Raw genomic sequence first — 18,268 nt, 5'->3', positions numbered from 1 at the left:
GGGCAACACTGAGGGTTGCGATCCGTTGCCGGACACGGAAAAAGACGAAAAAAAAAAAAAAAAAAAAAAAAAAAAAGAAAAAGAAAAATGCATGGAAAGGAAAGAGACGAATGTTACAAGTCTTAACCTGCCCACAGTTCAAAGTGCTTATGTTAAAGACTGATTCGAAACTGCACTTGAGCATATAAATGTTATCTTTCAGATTATTATACTCTTCCTCCACCCATCAAAAAAGCAGTTCTACTATACCCATGCTCAAACAAAAGGCAAGGGCCCAAGAGGACTGAAGAAAGGCTTACCTTTTCATTTTCATCAGGCTTTTCACTCTGCCCATTTCCACATACTTGGGCATACAGCCTCCAGATTTCTCCATCATTTGTCACTCTTGAAGTTACTCTGCCAAATAACTCCTGCAGCTTTCCTCTGAGGCTGGTTGTTACGGCTCCACTTCTATCGGTCATCCCATCAACCACTGCCCTAACCAGAATTTTAAGGACCTTAAAAATGAACAGAAGAAACTGGTAAGCTAGAAACCACCAAACAATACCAAAAAACTACCAACACGGTCACTGAGCACAATGACAATGAAAAACTTTGTGAAACCTGTTAGAATTCACCCTTACACTTTTTAAAAATAAAAGAGAAGCTGTGCTGACTACTTCTTGGAATGTCCCTTCTCAGCTCCTTGGAGGGCTCTTGTTTCACAGGGCCCCCGGCTCGGTGCTCGTCTCTCCTCAGTCAGAGCACTCTCTGAGTGATCTGATCCACACTTGCAGCTTCAAATATATTACCAAGTCAACTCTGATAGTGTCTGTGCAGCTCCAGCCAGGCTCCTTTCCAGAGCTCCAGGACTACACACCTTAATACCTACCAGACAGGTCCCATCAACATCTCACTCTCCATCTCATCGAGAGTGAAACGCAGTTCTCACATTGTTCTTTCTCCTATAGTCTCCAGGTGAACTCATCCAGCAGTGCCCAGAGCCAATAACCTGAGCATCAACCTAGAAGCTCTTCTCTACAATTTCTGCCACTTCTAACTGATTTGATTCAACATTCCTAATGTCATAAATCCAGCCTCTCTTGCTTTAGTTTAGGCCTCATTAACTTCCATCTGGACTACTGTGATAACGTTCTAACTCTGCTTAGAGGTCCTGGCTCCATCTGAATGATAAAAAGCTAATGTATTTGCATTAGGCAGGCAAAGTACCTTGAAAGTAATCATATCTCCTCTTTCCAAGTATGCCAGCTAAGGCCGCCAACTAGCAACTTCTAGCAATTTAGCAACTTCTTGGCTATCTTGCTATCAGTGAGTCTTTACACATTCCATCCTAGAAGCTCTGAATGCTGACAGATGGATTAAAGTGAGCCCCACAGCAGGTTACATTGTTATGAAAAGGCACCTCTGTCATCTCTCCATTAGGCTGTGTATCTCAAGGCAGCTCCCTGGAGGCACAGAAAGTGCACCTCCTCTTCTACTCTGTTGATGGGGGATAGCAAAAGAACCAGTGGGAAGAGAGTACTCTAAGACCTTGCTACTCAGTGCAGTCCATGGATTGACAGTGCTAGTATCACTTGGGAGCTTGTCAGAAATGCAGAATCCTGGACAGAGATGTTGATCCATCTTGGACTGAGATTCCGCATTTCTAACAAATTCCCACATGATGCTCAAGGTCTGCAGACCACACTTTGAGGAGCAAGGTTCCAAGAGACATGTACCCACATCTTTATTCTTACCATGAACTTCAGGGAAAAGAGCACATTTCATCATCTTTTATCACCAGTGTCTAACATAGTGCCTGGCACTTAGCAGTGACTCAATAAATGCTGTGACTGGAAGAAAGACTGAAAATACCTCTTTCAAAAAATGTCACTAAGAGAAATGACACTGTGCTCTGTCTTCCCACAGAACATTCTGATCCATGAATGAGATGTGGTTGAAGATCTGGGGCCCCTCGGGAACTTGAACGCTTTTAGGAATGTGAGCTCACACTCATGGTCCTAATTATACGTTGGGACAAAAGTGGACAGGAGAACCTCCCATTGTGCTTTTTCTTTCTTCTTTGGACAAAATAAATTATCTCCGCCTGTAAATTCACATTATAGTCCTACATGTGTAATTTTTTTTTTTTTTTTTTGTCCTTTTTGAGACCGGCCACACCGCGCTCAGCCAGTGAGCGCACCGGCCATCCCTATATAGGATCCGAACCCGTGGCGGGAGCGCTGCTGCGCTCCCAGCGCCGCACTCTCCCGAGTGCGCCATGGGCTCGGCCCTACATGTGTAATTTTTTTTTTTTTTTGTCCTTTTTGAGACCGGCCACACCGCGCTCAGCCAGTGAGCGCACCGGCCATCCCTATATAGGATCCGAACCCGTGGCGGGAGCGCTGCTGCGCTCCCAGCGCCGCACTCTCCCGAGTGCGCCATGGGCTCGGCCCTACATGTGTAATTTTTAATCTGAAGGTAACAAAATTCATATTACAATCCCACTGGTGTTTTCAAATCTGAACGTAACGAAGCAGAAGAAACGGTAATAATATGCACTACTTGTTTCACGTGATCATTCTATAAGCGTTTCAAGGATTAACATGTTTTGAAAGGGATGGTCCATTAAAATAGTTAATAACATGTACAAATGAAACATACTAAATTAGTAAAATACTTTGCTGCTTCTGGGATCTCACAGTTGGCCCAACATCCCATCACCTCAATTCAGTCTACCTAAGGAAACAATGGGGAACAGAAAGCTTTAGGTCTTCTTGACAATAAAAATGGAGAGCTTCAGTGCTGGTGTTTGAGAGGGAAAAAGAAAGTGACGTGTGTGTGCCTCTGTGCATGTGTGTGTGCATGTGCATGTGTGAAGGTAACTGTAGAGGCAGAGAAGTGAAGTGTCTGTGTGTTGTGGTGGGGCAGGAAGGAAAGGGAATTGTAGGTAGCGCAGATACCAAACTCATCTACCCAATTCATATGCAGATACCACAAGGAGCAGGGGAGGTGCAATAACCAATTTGTTTTTATGCCTTCCATCTGCATGTTCAGTGACCCGTTAAATAGCTGGATCTGGAGCTTAGGAAATATTTCTATATTGGAAGAGTAGATAATGAGAGTCATTCATGGCCAGGACAAATACGCTGGTAAGAATGAGGCTGAGGATAGAATCTTAAGGAACACAATATTTAAGAGGAGGGCAAATGAACAGAATCCACTAACATCTCTAAATAGGCACGGCCAGAAAGTTAGTAGAAAGTGATGTCATGGAAACCAAGGAAGGAAAAAGTTACAAGGAAAGTACATCTCCAAAAGATCAGGACTGGAGATTCTAATGGATTTGGCAATCACAAAGGTTAGTGACTGTATCCAGAACCAAAGCCCAAACAAGGAAGGCAGGGGAGATCAAAATTTTAGACAAGAGGCTCACAAAGAAAAAGAAAAACATAAAAGCCAAGATAATTATTAACATTGTGAAAAACAAAGAGAAACCCCCCATAATCATAGTATTCTATGATACCCATTTTGCATATCATTTGCATAGGCATAAAATGTTAACAGAGAATATTCTTTTAACCAAAAATTTTACTGTAAATATACTGGGAAGGTAAGAAAGGGAAGTAGTGGAAGTGATGATATAAGAGTTAAGTTCTCATTTACTATAATAGGAAGTCAACAGATAATGCCTAATTTTGATTAATAAAAAATAGCAGTACATAACTATTAATATGAAATATGGAAATTTACAAATAGCATAAGAAATATTAAAGGGTTTCTCTCCTTTAGGGAGAAGGATCTTGAGGAGTAGGGAGGGGTAGAGCAGGAAATTGCTATATTTTGTAATATGCCTTTTACTACTATTTAACTTGTAAACCTAAATGTCTGTGTTATTTTAATAAAATGAAAATTTAATTTAAAAATGGAGAAAAAATATATTCAAAGATTGGCAAAGATGAAACAAAAAATGATGGCACACATGAATATTCATTTATTAGACTTTAAAGTTATGTTTCCTAATGGTGGTTACCCTCGTGTGGGGGGGATGGGAGGGCCAGGGCTCTGGGAGTGCTGGCCATGTTCTGACTCATGCTCTGGTGCTGGTTGCACAGGTGTGTTATCTTCATGAAAATTCATATGTTTACTTATGATGTGTATACATTTCTGTATGTACATTATATTTCAATAAAAATTTAATTAAAAAACTATTCCCTGCAATTAATAAAACCCCATGATCTGAAAGAAAAAATATAGTTATTAAATACATTAACAAATGGAATATGCAATCTTAAAAAATGGTTTCAGAGTGATAACAGAATCATCTTAAAAAACCATTAATTTTATAACTTACTGGCTAATATCATCATTTTCACTATTCCCACTAACCAGTAAGTCAGAAAAATCACTCTAGTTATCCAGACTGGCTACAAAAGCAATAATTTTTAACATATATTTAACCTTTCTTTAGAAAATAGATATTTGTAGCTTAAAAGGAGCAAAGAGTGTATTAATAGTACTTCTTTGACTAAATGAACCACAGAGTGCAACTTCCCCTTGGGCAGTCTACAAGTTTATCAGCACTATGCTCTTTTGCCTCATCAAAAGTGAAAAAAAAAATTAAATCAGGTAAATATTTTTATCCACTGTTATGGGTAAATTGTGACGATTATTTAACCCATCAGTAACTAGTCAAAACTACAAATTATTGTGTACGTAATAAGTAGCTGAAGAGTAGAATATTGAAGGTTAAGATTTTAGAAGCGGAACAATTCTTGGGGAAACAATATCCTTACTAGTTATAGATCTATTCAGGTTTTCTATTTCTTCATGATTTAGTCTTGGTCAGTTTTGTTTCTAGGAATTTGTCCATTTCATCTAGATTATACAAGTCGTTGGTTACAATTGTTCATAGTACTCTTATAATCCTTCTTATTTCTGTAGAATCAGTAGTAACGTCCTCGTTTTCATTTCTGATTTTGGTAATCGGAATCTTCTCTGTTTTCTTCTTAGTCCATCTAGCTAAAGGTTTGTCAGTTTTGTTAATCTTTTCAAAGAACCAGTGTTTACTTTCATTGATTTTTCTCTATTGTCTTTCTGCTCTCTATTCACTTATCTCTGCTCTAATCTTTATTACTTCCTTCCTTCTGCTAGCTTTGCATTTAGTTTGTTCTGTTAGGCTGCTGACTTGACAAATTTCTTGTGTTTCCACACATACCAAAACTTATATTTTCATTTTCATTCACTTCTAAGTATTTTCTGTTTTTCTTGTGATTTAATTATTTGGATTCACTGATTATTTAACAGTGAGTTGTTTAATTTTCACAATTTTATTTTCTAGTTTTACTTGTGTTGATTTCTAACTTCATCCCCTCTGGTGGTCAGAGAAGATACTTTGTATGTGATCCATCTTTTCAAATTTCTTGAGACTTAATTTGTGGCCTAACATATAGTCTCTCCTAAAAATGTCCCATGTGCACCCGAAAAGAATATTTATGCTATTGTTGTTGGGTAGTGTTCTGTAGATACCTATTATAAAGGTTAATAACATGCAAAATCTCTGCTCCTTTAACAGCTCCCTTTTGGTTGTTGATATCACAAAATTACATCTTAATACACTGTGTGACCCATAACACAAACTGATATTTTTTTAATGCATTATGTCTCTTAAATCATGTAGAAAACAGTTAAAAACTGTTGTTACGCTAATCCTAGCTTTTATAACAGCCCTTGTATTTACCTTTATTGAGATTTTTCTTTCTTCATACAGCCTCAAGTTGCTGTCTAATGTCCTTTCAATTCACCCTGCAGGGCTCCCTTGAACATTTCTTGCAGGGCAGATCTAGTGGTAACAAATTCCCTCTGCTTTTGTATATCTGGGGATGTCTTAACTTCTCCCCCACTTTTGAAGGGCAGTTTTATCAGATATATGATTCTTCACTGATAGTTTTTTTTCCTTTTAGCACTTTGAATATAAACAGCCCCTGCCTTCCAGCCTCCCAAGTTTATGATGAGAAATCTGCTGATAATATTATTGAGGATCCCTTGTATATGACAAGTGAGAGATTTCATTTTAATCAGTATAAATAACTCTGTTGTCCCTCATATACTACACAACCAATGCCATGCCACTGAGTACATGTAATGGCCTATAAATCCCTAACCCACAACTCTAACTTATTTAGATAATAGAGAACTTTTGTTTCATTCTCTATCCTAAATGTATTTCTCATCTCCATCATGAACCATCCCTGGGGAGTGCAGCAAGCAGAGAATGACTGTGGGGAATCAAAAGTCGCCCCTGAAAAGAGGTGAAGGCCTCACACAGAGGAGCTGCTATTCTAACATAAATGCTGGAGAATCTTCACAAAGAGAAAAGTGTAACTATCCTCTTCCCCCAACATTAACCTTGAAATCCTTGGCCAAGTCTCATCAAAATCTTGGCCTAAAGTACAAGGCGTTGGCCTTTTGAATCCTGGAGGTCCTCATAGCAGGAAAAGAATAGAATTGCCCTAGGTCCTGTTACAAAAACTTCCATGAGGCCTCTAGGCCAGGAATGAAGCAATTTCCCTCCTCCCCTGCGTGGCGAGCTCCCTGCTCCACTTGGAACTCTCCAAGTACTTGCTCTGTTTCCTGGTCTGATAACCCCGATCCTTGGCTTCCCCAAACCTCAGTTATCAGAGAGAGTTAGGCAGTTTAGCATTTTTGCTTTTTTCCTCCTTCAGAAAAGCAAAACAAAAAAATAATTCTTAGAGTGTGAAAGGGATTCTAGGTTAAATAGGCAAGACGTCAAGTCTCAGTCTTACTACTTTTTAGCTGTAAGAAATCAGCCTTATTAGTAGACCTGGCTGAGCTTCAGATACCTCATCAGCAAAATGGAGGTAATACCTATTTTACAAAGCTGCAATTTGTATGAAGTATGTCCATTCCCTCCCCTCTTTACTTTCAGGTAGTATCAGCCACCACACATTCCAGGACTTCACTTTGGTTGGCAAACTGCACCACTGCACGTCACCACCTTCTCCTGTCCCCAAAGAAAACCCCAAATGGAAATCCACACAAAGAACAACATCAATATATAAGAATACACGTTCTGTGATTCTATTTATATGATATTCAAGAAAAAGCAAAACTGAACTGTGGTGACAGAAATCAGAAAGTAGATGCCTGGTTGGGGGAAAGGGGTGGTGGTTCCATTTCCTGGAAGGAGACATAAGAAAACTTTCTGCGGTGATGATAATGTTCCATAACTGTATCAGGTGGTGGTTATATAGTCTATATAATAGTCAAAACACATCAAGCTAACACAATATCTGTGCATTTTATTATATATAAATTACACCTCAATTAATCAGTAGCATTTCTATATAGTAATAATGAACTATCTGAAAAGAAAATTAAGAAAACAATACCATTTACAATAGCAACAAAAATAAATAAAATGCTTAGGTGTATATTTAACCAAGGAGGTGAACAACTTGTATGCTGAAAGCTATAAAACACTGATTGAAGAAAACACAAATAAATGGAAAGATAACCCGTGTTCATGGATTGGAAGAAATAATATTGTCAAAATGTCCATATTGCCCAAAGCATACTATAGATTCAAGGCAATCCCCATCAAAATTCCAATGTCATTTTTCACAGAAATAGAAAAAACAATCCTTAAACTTGTATGAAACCACAGAAGACCCCAAATAGACAAAACAATCTTGAGCAAAAAGAACCAAGTTGAAGGCATCACGCTCCCTGATTTCAAAATATATATTACAAAGATATTGCCATCAAAACAGCATGTTACTGGCATTCAAACAGACACATCAAAAAATGAAACAGAATAGAAAGTCCAGTAATAAACTCTTTTATGACATAAAAGGACAAATTACCTCACCATGGCTATTTCTACATCTGAATACCTAAGAGTTCTCTACCAGGTACTAAAGATCATTTGACCTCAGCAAGTCACTGGTTATCTAGTTGTTATGTTTTCAGTAATACGGAATACTAAAGATCATTTGACCTCAGCAAGTCACTGGTTATCTAGTTGTTATGTTTTCAGTAATACTTCCCTAAAATATCTAAATACGGAAATTAAGCTAACAGCCATTACACCCGACATTTTTATAGCACCTTATGCTTCTCAAAACGGTTTGCTGATGAGTAATATTTTGCCTAACAGGAACAGTTCTTAGTGCTCCTGTGTGTGGACTGCTCCTGTCTGTGGGAGGGAAGTCTCAAGAATACAAATGCCACCGCTGATTGTTTCTAAAAATACTGAACTGTTATAGTAATTAATTTCAAATTCATTGAAATATTCATGCTAGATGAAATACTATTGTACAAAAGAAAGTTTGTTTTATATTCTAAAATTGAGGAACAAAGGGAGAATTACAGGAAAAAAGATATTAAAAAATAACCGGCCATGAATTTAAATAAACCTAATAATTTTCTCTAGAAAACAACTAAATTTTCACTTACATTCAGAATGATATAAGTTAATACTGTGTTAAAACAAGTAGAGCATTAGAAATTTTAAATGGGAATCAGAACACAATTTTGCTAAGGTTGAAAATTTCCTATGATTAGAGAGATGAGAAGCTATGAATATGAGCACTAAAATATGTTTGAAAAATCCATTTCAGATTAAAGTTAAATCAAAGTATCTCAATTCATGCTGGGAGAGGTTTTTTTTAAAGATTTTTTTTTTTTCTTTTTCTGAAAAATTCTCAAATGCATCTCCATGCATTTTGGATCCTTTTATTCTTTCTTAGGAAACGCTCCTGAAAGATTTCTAAGCAAGTATTCTTACAATTTCAATGAATTTGATTTGGTACACAATATGCCAAATCAACAACTGAAAGTTTTATCTTTAGAATCAACCAACAAGGGCCGAGCCCATGGCGCACTCGGGAGAGTGCGCTCCCGCCACGGGTTCGGATCCTATATAGGGATGGCCGGTGCGCTCACTGGCTGAGCGCGGTGTGGCCAGTCTCAAAAAGGACAAAAAAAAAAAAAGAATCAACCAACTATACTCAGGTTATTTTTGCCAGCACTATCTCCACTGGTATCTATCACTGTGACTACCAACAGATTATTCTAAATGTCAGTTCTCTCACCATACATTTACAAACTCTCAAATACAGCCGTATTTTATAAATATTAGCAAGATTTTTTTTTCATCCTGAGAAAGAGTGAGACTTCTAATCTGGGGGTAGGGTGGAGAACAAAAGGAAATTTAAGTAAAATTCTCCAATACCTTTTCGGCAATTGTAATAGCAAGAGACAGGAATGATCTAGGCTGAGCCTATTTTATTCTAAATCATCATCTTCATCTTACTTTTCTTTTGGGATACATGCCTCTCAGGTATGAGTTAGCTAGAAGATTTGGCTGTATTTGATACACCTAAGTCAACTAAAATCAGCAGTATCTTGATGACTTTATAACTCTTTATGGTGTAGTAGTAACAGCTTTTCAAAACAATGTTTGAATAGTTATTTTGTCTGATATCCTTAGTTTCCTTAAAACAAAGGGGGAAGAGACATACATACATACATTCCAGAGTCAGATGTAGCTTACAACAATACAAATCTATCACACATAGCTGTGATAAAAATTAAATGAGCTAATACACATACAGTGCTTAGAATCACATCTGACACACAGCAAGCCCTCAATAAATATTAGTTATTGTTACTTTACCATGTCCCACATTGATCCGCTTTATGTGCCTTGGGAAGCAGGGCAGAATAAGTGAGAGATAAAATAGCAAAACCTCCTTCTTTTGATGCTTACATACCATAACCCACACAAGTTCATCTCTTACATGGGGAGAGGTACCTAGACCTAGCTATTTGGGTTCTTTACATAAAACCGAGTTCTATTGGTGCCACGCATGAAATGTTAATCAGGATTTTCTCAGGATTCAGAAAGTGGTGAGCCAATTGTTACTAATCCCCGGTAGATATGAAGGATTACTTTTGGTTAAAGTATAGATTTATAGAGGAAATCCCACTCACATCAGAAAGAAAAGCAGATCAGTTAGAAAATGGAGGTACATGACAGAAGATTAATGGGATAAGACTGACCAAGGAAGCCAATTCTAAGCCAATTAAGGAAGAGATGACACAGTCAAGCAACAAGCAGCAATACCGTAGGGTAGGGAAGCAGACTGACAGCTTGGAGAATCCTCCTGTCTAGATTTACCAGGAAGAAGGGGAGCATCACACTCCTTTCTGATATGGTGTGTAAGCTTATTCAGCATAGCCCTAGAGGACTCCTCTAAGGTCCCTTTGTGTTCTAACAGTCTGTGATTCTAAAGAATGCTAGAATTGAGTCAGCAGTGATATCTAAATGAGGAGTGTTGGATTCGAGTGTTTCGTGTACATTTTATAAATGCAAATGAAAACAACACAATTTATTTCAAGAGTTAAATGGAATACACTGCCAATGTAAAATTATTTACATTCTTCCTGAGATTTTAGAAACAGGTTTCAGAAAACTTTCTTAGTAAAGAAGGATCTTAAAAATCACAGATGAAGTAAACAAAAGATAAGCACAATCCTCAGTGGTTGGCAACATACTGACATCTGTTCTGAGTCTCATCAGTACCCTTTGCCGAGCAGCTAAGTGTAGAAGAGAAATAACTGTCTCAATGGAGAATTTCAGCTGCACAAACAGGCCAAGTACTGGACTGCCAGGGGACTATGCAAATAGATTTATCAGAGCTCCTGTCCTCTCTAGGATGTAAAACTGCTGTGCCTCTACTCATGTTTTAAGTGATCTCTTACACTGTAAAATCCAAGTCCCTTCTTTCTATGATGGATGCTCGATGTACAATATTTAGAAAGTACAAAAAAAAGAAAAAGAAAAGTAATTGAAGGGGTCAACTTGCTCCTGCAAGTGGGTATATGGTTTTACCTGAAGCCATAGATCTTTCAAGTGGATTGCCTAGAACCTGAACCTTAAAATAACTTGGTCAATGATATGGCTGGGTTTGCAAGACCATGTACACAAATCAAGGACTGAGGCTATAAGAGAGGGCCCAGATAAGTTAAATTTTAGAACAACTGGGAGACAGATAATAAGTCATAATACTAGCAAGCTAGTATCACATATTATGTTATTTCCTGGTTTTTTTTTCCATAATTCCAAATTCATCCTTTTAAAAGCATATGTTGATTATTGAAAATAAAATATTAAATTTTCTAGCTTTCTGACTTCATAGCCCATAACCTTCTGCATACCCTATCTTTACACACTGTCTTCAATCACAATTAAACCCAAAAGGTCTTGCTTATGTAATCCTATTGGATGACAAATGCAGTAGCTTCAAATCTCCCGTATTTTCTGAAAAATAACTTCATTTCACTATCTCGTTAAACATTGCAAAGAAAATGTTAGCCATCATTTCCATATTTTCATACTATCTGAAAGCTTGCAGTAAATACTTGTTAAATGAGCAAATAAATGAGTATGGGATTTACTCAAGCAATTACAAATCTAGAATACCCAAAGTAGTAAGTAAAAGAAACAGCGTTCTATTTAGTTTCTGCAAATTGATTGTGTATATGTAAACCACATATCAGATTTTCATAACTGTAATTTCAGTCACAGTAATATTCAGTTTATGATTGCACAAACACATTTAACATTGGAATGCCAGAATTAATATGTAACTAAGGACATTTCATTAGAGAAAAAAACATTCTTTTCATATATTATATGTATTTAACAAAATATTCCTGTGCACATGCAAGGAAACAACTTATATTGTATAATCAAGGATTAATATCAAACACAAACTGAAAGAACAAAACACAAATATCCTACCTGAACATCTTTGTATTTGTCTCGTAAGTCCAAGAGCCGGTGATAAGCTTTAATGGCTTCTGAAAATTCCCCAACATCAGTGCTGGTGAGAATGTAGTTTTCCCAGATTTGCCAGTGTTCATAGTTACACTTGAGAGCTTCTTGTAATGTTCTAAAAGCTTTTACTCTATCGAAAGTCAAATTTTAAAAACAGCAATAATGAATTCTTTTTATTAGGATAAACCACAGCTAAATGTATAAAGTGCTAATGTGGACTGTCAGTCCTTCATCGTTCAGGTTAATAAATAGAGGTCCAGGGCCGGCCTGGTGGCGCACTCGGTAGAGAGCGGCGCTTGGGAGTGCGGCGGCGCTCCCACCGAGGGTTCGGATCCCATATAGAGACCGGTCCGCTCACTGGTTGAGCGTGGTGCGGGCGCGACACCGAGGGTTGCGATCCCGTTACCGGTCACGAAAAAAGACAAAAAGGGAAAAAATGAATAAATAAATAGAGGTCCAAACAACCCAAACCACCTCAAATTTCCCTACAAAATTCAAGGACACATCCTGTGGTATGTATAGCATACATACAAGACATACTCTTTCCCTAATCTATTTACTAGTAACAAGGATATTATTTTATAACTGAGTGAATCTGAAGAAGTATTTCCTTTCTTTCTTGAAAGACATTTGATAGACATTCTAGAGTAAACGAGTGCAGAAAATGGCAGGATGTTAAATATCAAAAAGATAATAGCCAAACATTTTCCAGAACTGAAAAAAAAATCTAATTTTATGATCATATTGTGTGATATTGCAGAACATAAAGATATTCCTAAAGCATACAAAGGAATGACAATTAGAGAACAGCAGATCACCGAGATTAAAGAAGACAATAGAATACTACTTTTGAAGCGCTCAGTGAAAATAACTGTCAGCCTAAAATTTTACAAGCTAAATTTACCACTCAAGAGTAAATGTAAAATCAAACATTTTCAGTTAATACAAAGACTAAGAAAGTTTCTACTGATTCTAACTAAAAGAACTACTAATGGATCCCCTCTTGAAAAATAAAAAGGAACTCAAAAGAAAGAAAGAAAACACTTTTTCAAATTCAGCCATAAATCTATGGGATATTTTTCTTGTTTTCCTCTTTACTCCACCCCCCCACCACCACCTCCTATGTAACAGCAACTCCTTTCAACAGTGGTCAACTGAGACTTCCCACTTCCCTTATCCACAGGGAGTTGAAGGTGAAGTTATCCTATCTGAAAAGAACTCAACAATCAGCAATCAACACCATGAGGGTTATCCTTTTTCCTATATATCCTCCCATCCTCTAATCACAATTTCCTGGCCTCAAAACTTTCACAATGTATTCTTTTTTCTTTCCTGCTTAGTAGGAGCTTAATTTCAGGATTCACTTATCAAACCCACTATGTTAGAAATCCTTCACTATGAAAGTTATATACTAAGATGGGAAATTTTCATTTTCAGATGAAACAGTGGAAGCAGCACTTTAGTGAAGAACCTTGTGACAACAAAGGGATAAACAAGATAGTCAAGAATTAGCTGGAGCAGTAGCAAAGAAAGGAGAGAATAAAGGAATGGTTTATTGCTCACCTTACAACCCCACTTTTACACAAAAACCTATTTGTTGAGCTGCAGGAAGGCAAGAAAGTAACAGAGAGGCTGAGGAACAATATGCAAGAATCTTTAAGAAAGCAACCAGATTTCCTGAGACTACTGGACTGGAAGACAAGGTAGAATATCAAGAGCATCACTATATACAAAATTGTCTGGGTTACAAGAAAAACTCAGAGATCATTCTGCAACTATGACAGGGATTTCCCCTGCCCGTTGCCTTAAACGAAAAAGGTCTCCAGTGAGTTATAACACAATCAATTGCAATCAAGAACATAATATTATTTTCTGAAGAGAATGGTAGAACAAACAGAATTTTATTTATGTGGATTGTCATCCCAGAGCACAGGAAGCATTTCATGATCTTAACAAAACATGAACTTAATGATGTCTTCAGAACTTTCTCGTGACTCCACAAAGAAAAATTAAGTTTGAAAACAGGGCTAAATAAAAATGGAAATATATCCATCCTTTAGTTAATTCATTAAAACTCTGGCAACAGCAATCCTTGTCTCTTCCCTTTCCTAGCCAGTCAATAAGCCCAGATGGTTGTCCCCTTTGTAAACCGTTTGGCATCTGCCCCTTCTTTTTCCATTCTAGTTATCTCATGCCTGGGTTGTTACAACAGCTGTCTCCTAACTGGTTTCCCAGCCTCCAGTTTCCTCTCTAGTCTGTCTCACACACTGCCAGGAGATAAATTTTCCTAAAAAGTTTCTTCTTCATGAAATTATCCCACCCAAATCTCTGACTTCCTGTTACTAACAGGACAGCCTCAACTTGCTATCGGATAATCAGAACACATACTGACTGCAATCTGACCCCAATCTACCTTTCTAACTGTATCTCTCACTATTGATCCTGCATTACTTTACAGCAGACTATTACTTCCTGTCTCCTCATATGCTGCATTCATTCCAGTCACTCTGCATTTGGTGACATCATCTCCTTTGCCCAAAAGGCTTTCTCCTGCCCCTCTACCCATTCTTCAAATTTGAGCTTGAGTCTAATTCTCTCAGAAGTGTTTCTGAGCTGGGATCATACATCTCTCTTCCGAGATCCTCACAAGACTAATGAGTGTCTTGCACTAACAAGTGCTCAAATATCACCTTCTATTATTATAGCCCTCTTTGTAGTCCCATTTGATATTTACCATATATAGCTTATATTGTTAATCATTTTTTAAAATAACATGGCATAATATTTTGTTTTTTAAGCCTATATTCCATGAAGACATTGGTTCATACTTATTTACATTTCTTAATAATGTCTGGTACACAATAAGCAATCAATAAAAATCTATTAATTAAGCTGACTGATTAAAGCAGGCTTGCTTTTATCATGTAATAAAATTTAGGGTGCAAAATTTCAGTATCAAAGATTTCAAGTAATATTTCTTATTTTACTGTATATTCATAGTTTCAAGAAATAAATTGTACCTTTAAAATTCAAAGGGCTATATTATATATTAAGTCATTCTAACTCACTGACATGGGTGGGAAAGGGAAAAAGACCAAGAGAAAGGCACAGTGTTGCAATGTTCAGTTGGATGAAATGTTCAGTTCAATGAATGAAAATAGCATTCATTTATTTTAGAAGCAAAGTTCTTCATAGTTTTCTCATGTACTTACTTTTGTTTTAATCGGATATAGGAAGTTGATAAATTGTTCCAAGCCTCAGCATTCTGAAATGATAGAGAACCCAGTTACAGATTATTCTCATTTAGGTAAAATAATTGCTAAAACCCAAAATACAACACATCCTCCTAGCCCAACATATTCTCTCTAGAATCACAATTTTCAATAAAGTATGTTTAAAGGTATGTGACAAAATTAAACTTAACTTTTATAAGTTAGAAAAAAAATTCAAAAAAAGAGTCAACCAAATCATACAACTATAACAGCACTGATTTGGAATTCAGTTTTTATTTAAAAATTTAGATTTACAAAATATTTGGATAATTTACAATATAACTTATATAACATAGAGATTAATTACAAATCCAAGGCAATGTAGAATATTGTTTTTCCTGTCTTAAAAGGCTTTGCTATTTTACCATCATCCTTCTTCATCAGACAGACAAATAAAAGAGTGAGAATCTGTTCTCCAGTGTTACTACTAAGTATTTCATCAAACATATTTCTCTACCTATTCTTCTACCCAATGACAAAAATAAGTTAAAGGCTTTATATAAATGTTGATTCTAACAAAAACTATATGAATTGTTTGCTCCTCTTTGTTTCACTTTTTATAAAATATGCAGTATATAGTTCTCAAGTTCCATACACATGATTCAAAAATTAAGTGGCACTGGAATTTTACTTCCAGACATGGCAAAATTAGTACCAGACTAGCCCTCTCACCATAAAAAGCTACAAGCTGGACAAAATAAAGAAAAGAACTGCTTTTGAGAAGTTGGACAACAGGCAGTACAAGAGTGTGATCCTTGAGAAGAGAAAAAACTGAGGTCTCAACAATCAACCTACCCTTCAGTCTAGAAGCACTTTCAGGGCCACAGCACAGACAGGTAGAAACTAAACAAACACAGTCAGTCTTACTGAGATGAGGAAAAAGAAATCAGAGTTCAGGGATGAAAAGGTGGCTGGAATTTGCAGGGTAAAACACCAGGAAAGAGAGATCTGTGCAGAGAATAAGCTCTAGAAATCTCAATAAGCATCCCCTTGAGTCATTGGCTAAATACTAAGCTGTACACGTGCAGGTAAAAATTCCTGAGACCTGGCAGGGAGCAACTACCAGACAGCTGAGCTGAATGGAGATTTTGGAGGTGGCACAGCACTGTTATTCAAGTTCCAACCAACAAGAATGGAGAGTTCTTGGTGATTACCCATCGCATAAATTTCAATCCTAGAAAGGTTATATCTTAAAAGAAAGGTTATTATAATAACCCTAGAAAATAAGGAAAACTACAGACCCACCATAACAAAGCTTAAAATCAAGCTGATCCAAAAGTAAATTAACTGAATGCCAAAATAAAACTCAACCTTCCTTAAGGGAAGACAACAACAATCCAGAAACTCAACAACATAGCATCTACAATGTGCAGAATACAATAAAAAATTGGAAGACATGCAAAGAAGCAGGAAATTTTCACCTATAACCAAAAAATAAATAAATAAATCAGTTAATAGAAACAGGCCCAGAAATGAAAAAAGATGTTAGAATAAGCATACAAGTACCTCGAAGCAGTTATTATAGACATGATCAACGATCTGAGGAAAAACATGAACATAATGAGGGAATGACTGGGGAATCTCAGTAGGGACATGAAAACCACTAAAAGAACAAACAAAAATTCTTGAACTTTTAAAAAATACATTAACTGAAATAAGTTTAATTTATAAGTTTAACAGCAGATTGGACATGGCAGAAAATAAAATCTCTGAACTTGAAGATACAGCAATACAAACTAGACAAACTGAAGTACAGAAAAAATAAGAAAAATGAATAGAACTTCAGGGATCTACTGGACAATATAAGTAGTATAATATACTTAAAATTAGGGTACCAGAAAGTAAGGAGAAAGAGAATAAAGCAGTGTAATCCAATAGATCCAAAAAGTTAATAAAGCCCCAAGAAGGATATGTACAAAGAAAACCACACCAAGACACAAAATAATTAAATCATTAAAAATTAAAAATTAAAAAAAAGGGAAACTTTAAAAGCTGATAAACTAAAAAGACATAATACATACAAGGGGGAAAAAAAAGTATCCAAAGGATACAAAACCAATATACAAAAATCAATTGTAATTTCTTTATTTTACCAATGAACAACTGGGAAATAAAATTAAAAGGACAAAAACATTTACAATAGCATCAAAAACATGATCAAGCAATTTCACTTCTAGGTTTTTATCCAAGAGAAATAAAACCTCTGTCCACACAAAGATTTGTTCACAGTAGATTTATTCACAATAGCCAAAAAGTAGAAATAACCCTACTATCTATCAACAGGACAAGGTATAGACAAATTGGGTACATTCATACGATGCAGTACTATACAGCAATAAAAAGAAATAAATTCCTGTTACAATTATCAACATGGATGAAAATCTGAAATATATATCAGGTGAAAAGAAGCCAGAAAAAATGAGTTCATAGTCATTATAAACTCATGACTCCATTTATGTGAAGATATCGAATAGGCAAAGCTAATGCATAGAGAGAAAAATTAAGAACAGTGGTTGTTAAGGAACACAGGGCAAGAGTTTATAGTTATTGATGGAGTGTAGGACACAAAGGAGCTTTCTAGGATGGCTCGTATGTTCTACATCTTGAAAAGGGTGTAAGTTAAAGAACGGTATGCATTTGTCAAAACTGATCAAATTGTACATTTGAAATTTGTGTGCAGTTTTCAAATTATACTGCACTTAAAAAAAAAAAGGAAAAAGAAGTGGTTGGCACTGGGATTCCATTTCAAATATTTAGACAATTTGGTCTGCATTGGAGATGAAAACTAGATTACAAAAACCAGGAGTCCATTAAGTAAATACCTAGGAATCGTAATAACTTCGTATAGCATACATTATACGAAGTTATACGAGAATGCCAGAATTAATATGTAACTAAGGACATTTCATTAGAGAAAAAAACATTCTTTTCATATATTATATGTATTTAACAAAATATTCCTGTGCACATGCAAGGAAACAACTTATATTGTATAATCAAGGATTAATATCAAACACAAACTGAAAGAACAAAACACAAATATCCTACCTGAACATCTTTGTATTTGTCTCGTAAGTCCAAGAGCCGGTGATAAGCTTTAATGGCTTCTGAAAATTCCCCAACATCAGTGCTGGTGAGAATGTAGTTTTCC

At 36.3% G+C, this 18,268-nt stretch overlaps 1 protein-coding gene across 1 annotated transcript in view; it reads right to left on the bottom strand.

Moving 5' to 3' along the window:
* The window catches only part of LOC103605144 (tetratricopeptide repeat protein 27-like), a 79,867-nt gene that overhangs the window by 8,565 nt on the left and 53,034 nt on the right, over positions 1-18,268 (bottom strand). The window contains exons 6-8 of the mRNA XM_008589731.1: positions 15,058-15,110; positions 11,810-11,975; positions 300-497 (exon numbers count right to left, since the gene is read on the bottom strand). Coding sequence (XP_008587953.1) covers positions 300-497; positions 11,810-11,975; positions 15,058-15,110 — 417 coding nt within the window. The remainder of the gene's footprint in view (positions 1-299; positions 498-11,809; positions 11,976-15,057; positions 15,111-18,268) is intronic.

This window comes from Galeopterus variegatus, unplaced genomic scaffold, assembly GCF_000696425.1.
Source record: "Galeopterus variegatus unplaced genomic scaffold, G_variegatus-3.0.2 Scaffold5618, whole genome shotgun sequence".
Classification (NCBI taxonomy): domain Eukaryota; kingdom Metazoa; phylum Chordata; class Mammalia; order Dermoptera; family Cynocephalidae; genus Galeopterus; species Galeopterus variegatus.
The sequence above is the reverse complement of the archived record's forward strand: the minus strand, read 5'-3'. Positions and strand labels throughout refer to the sequence as shown.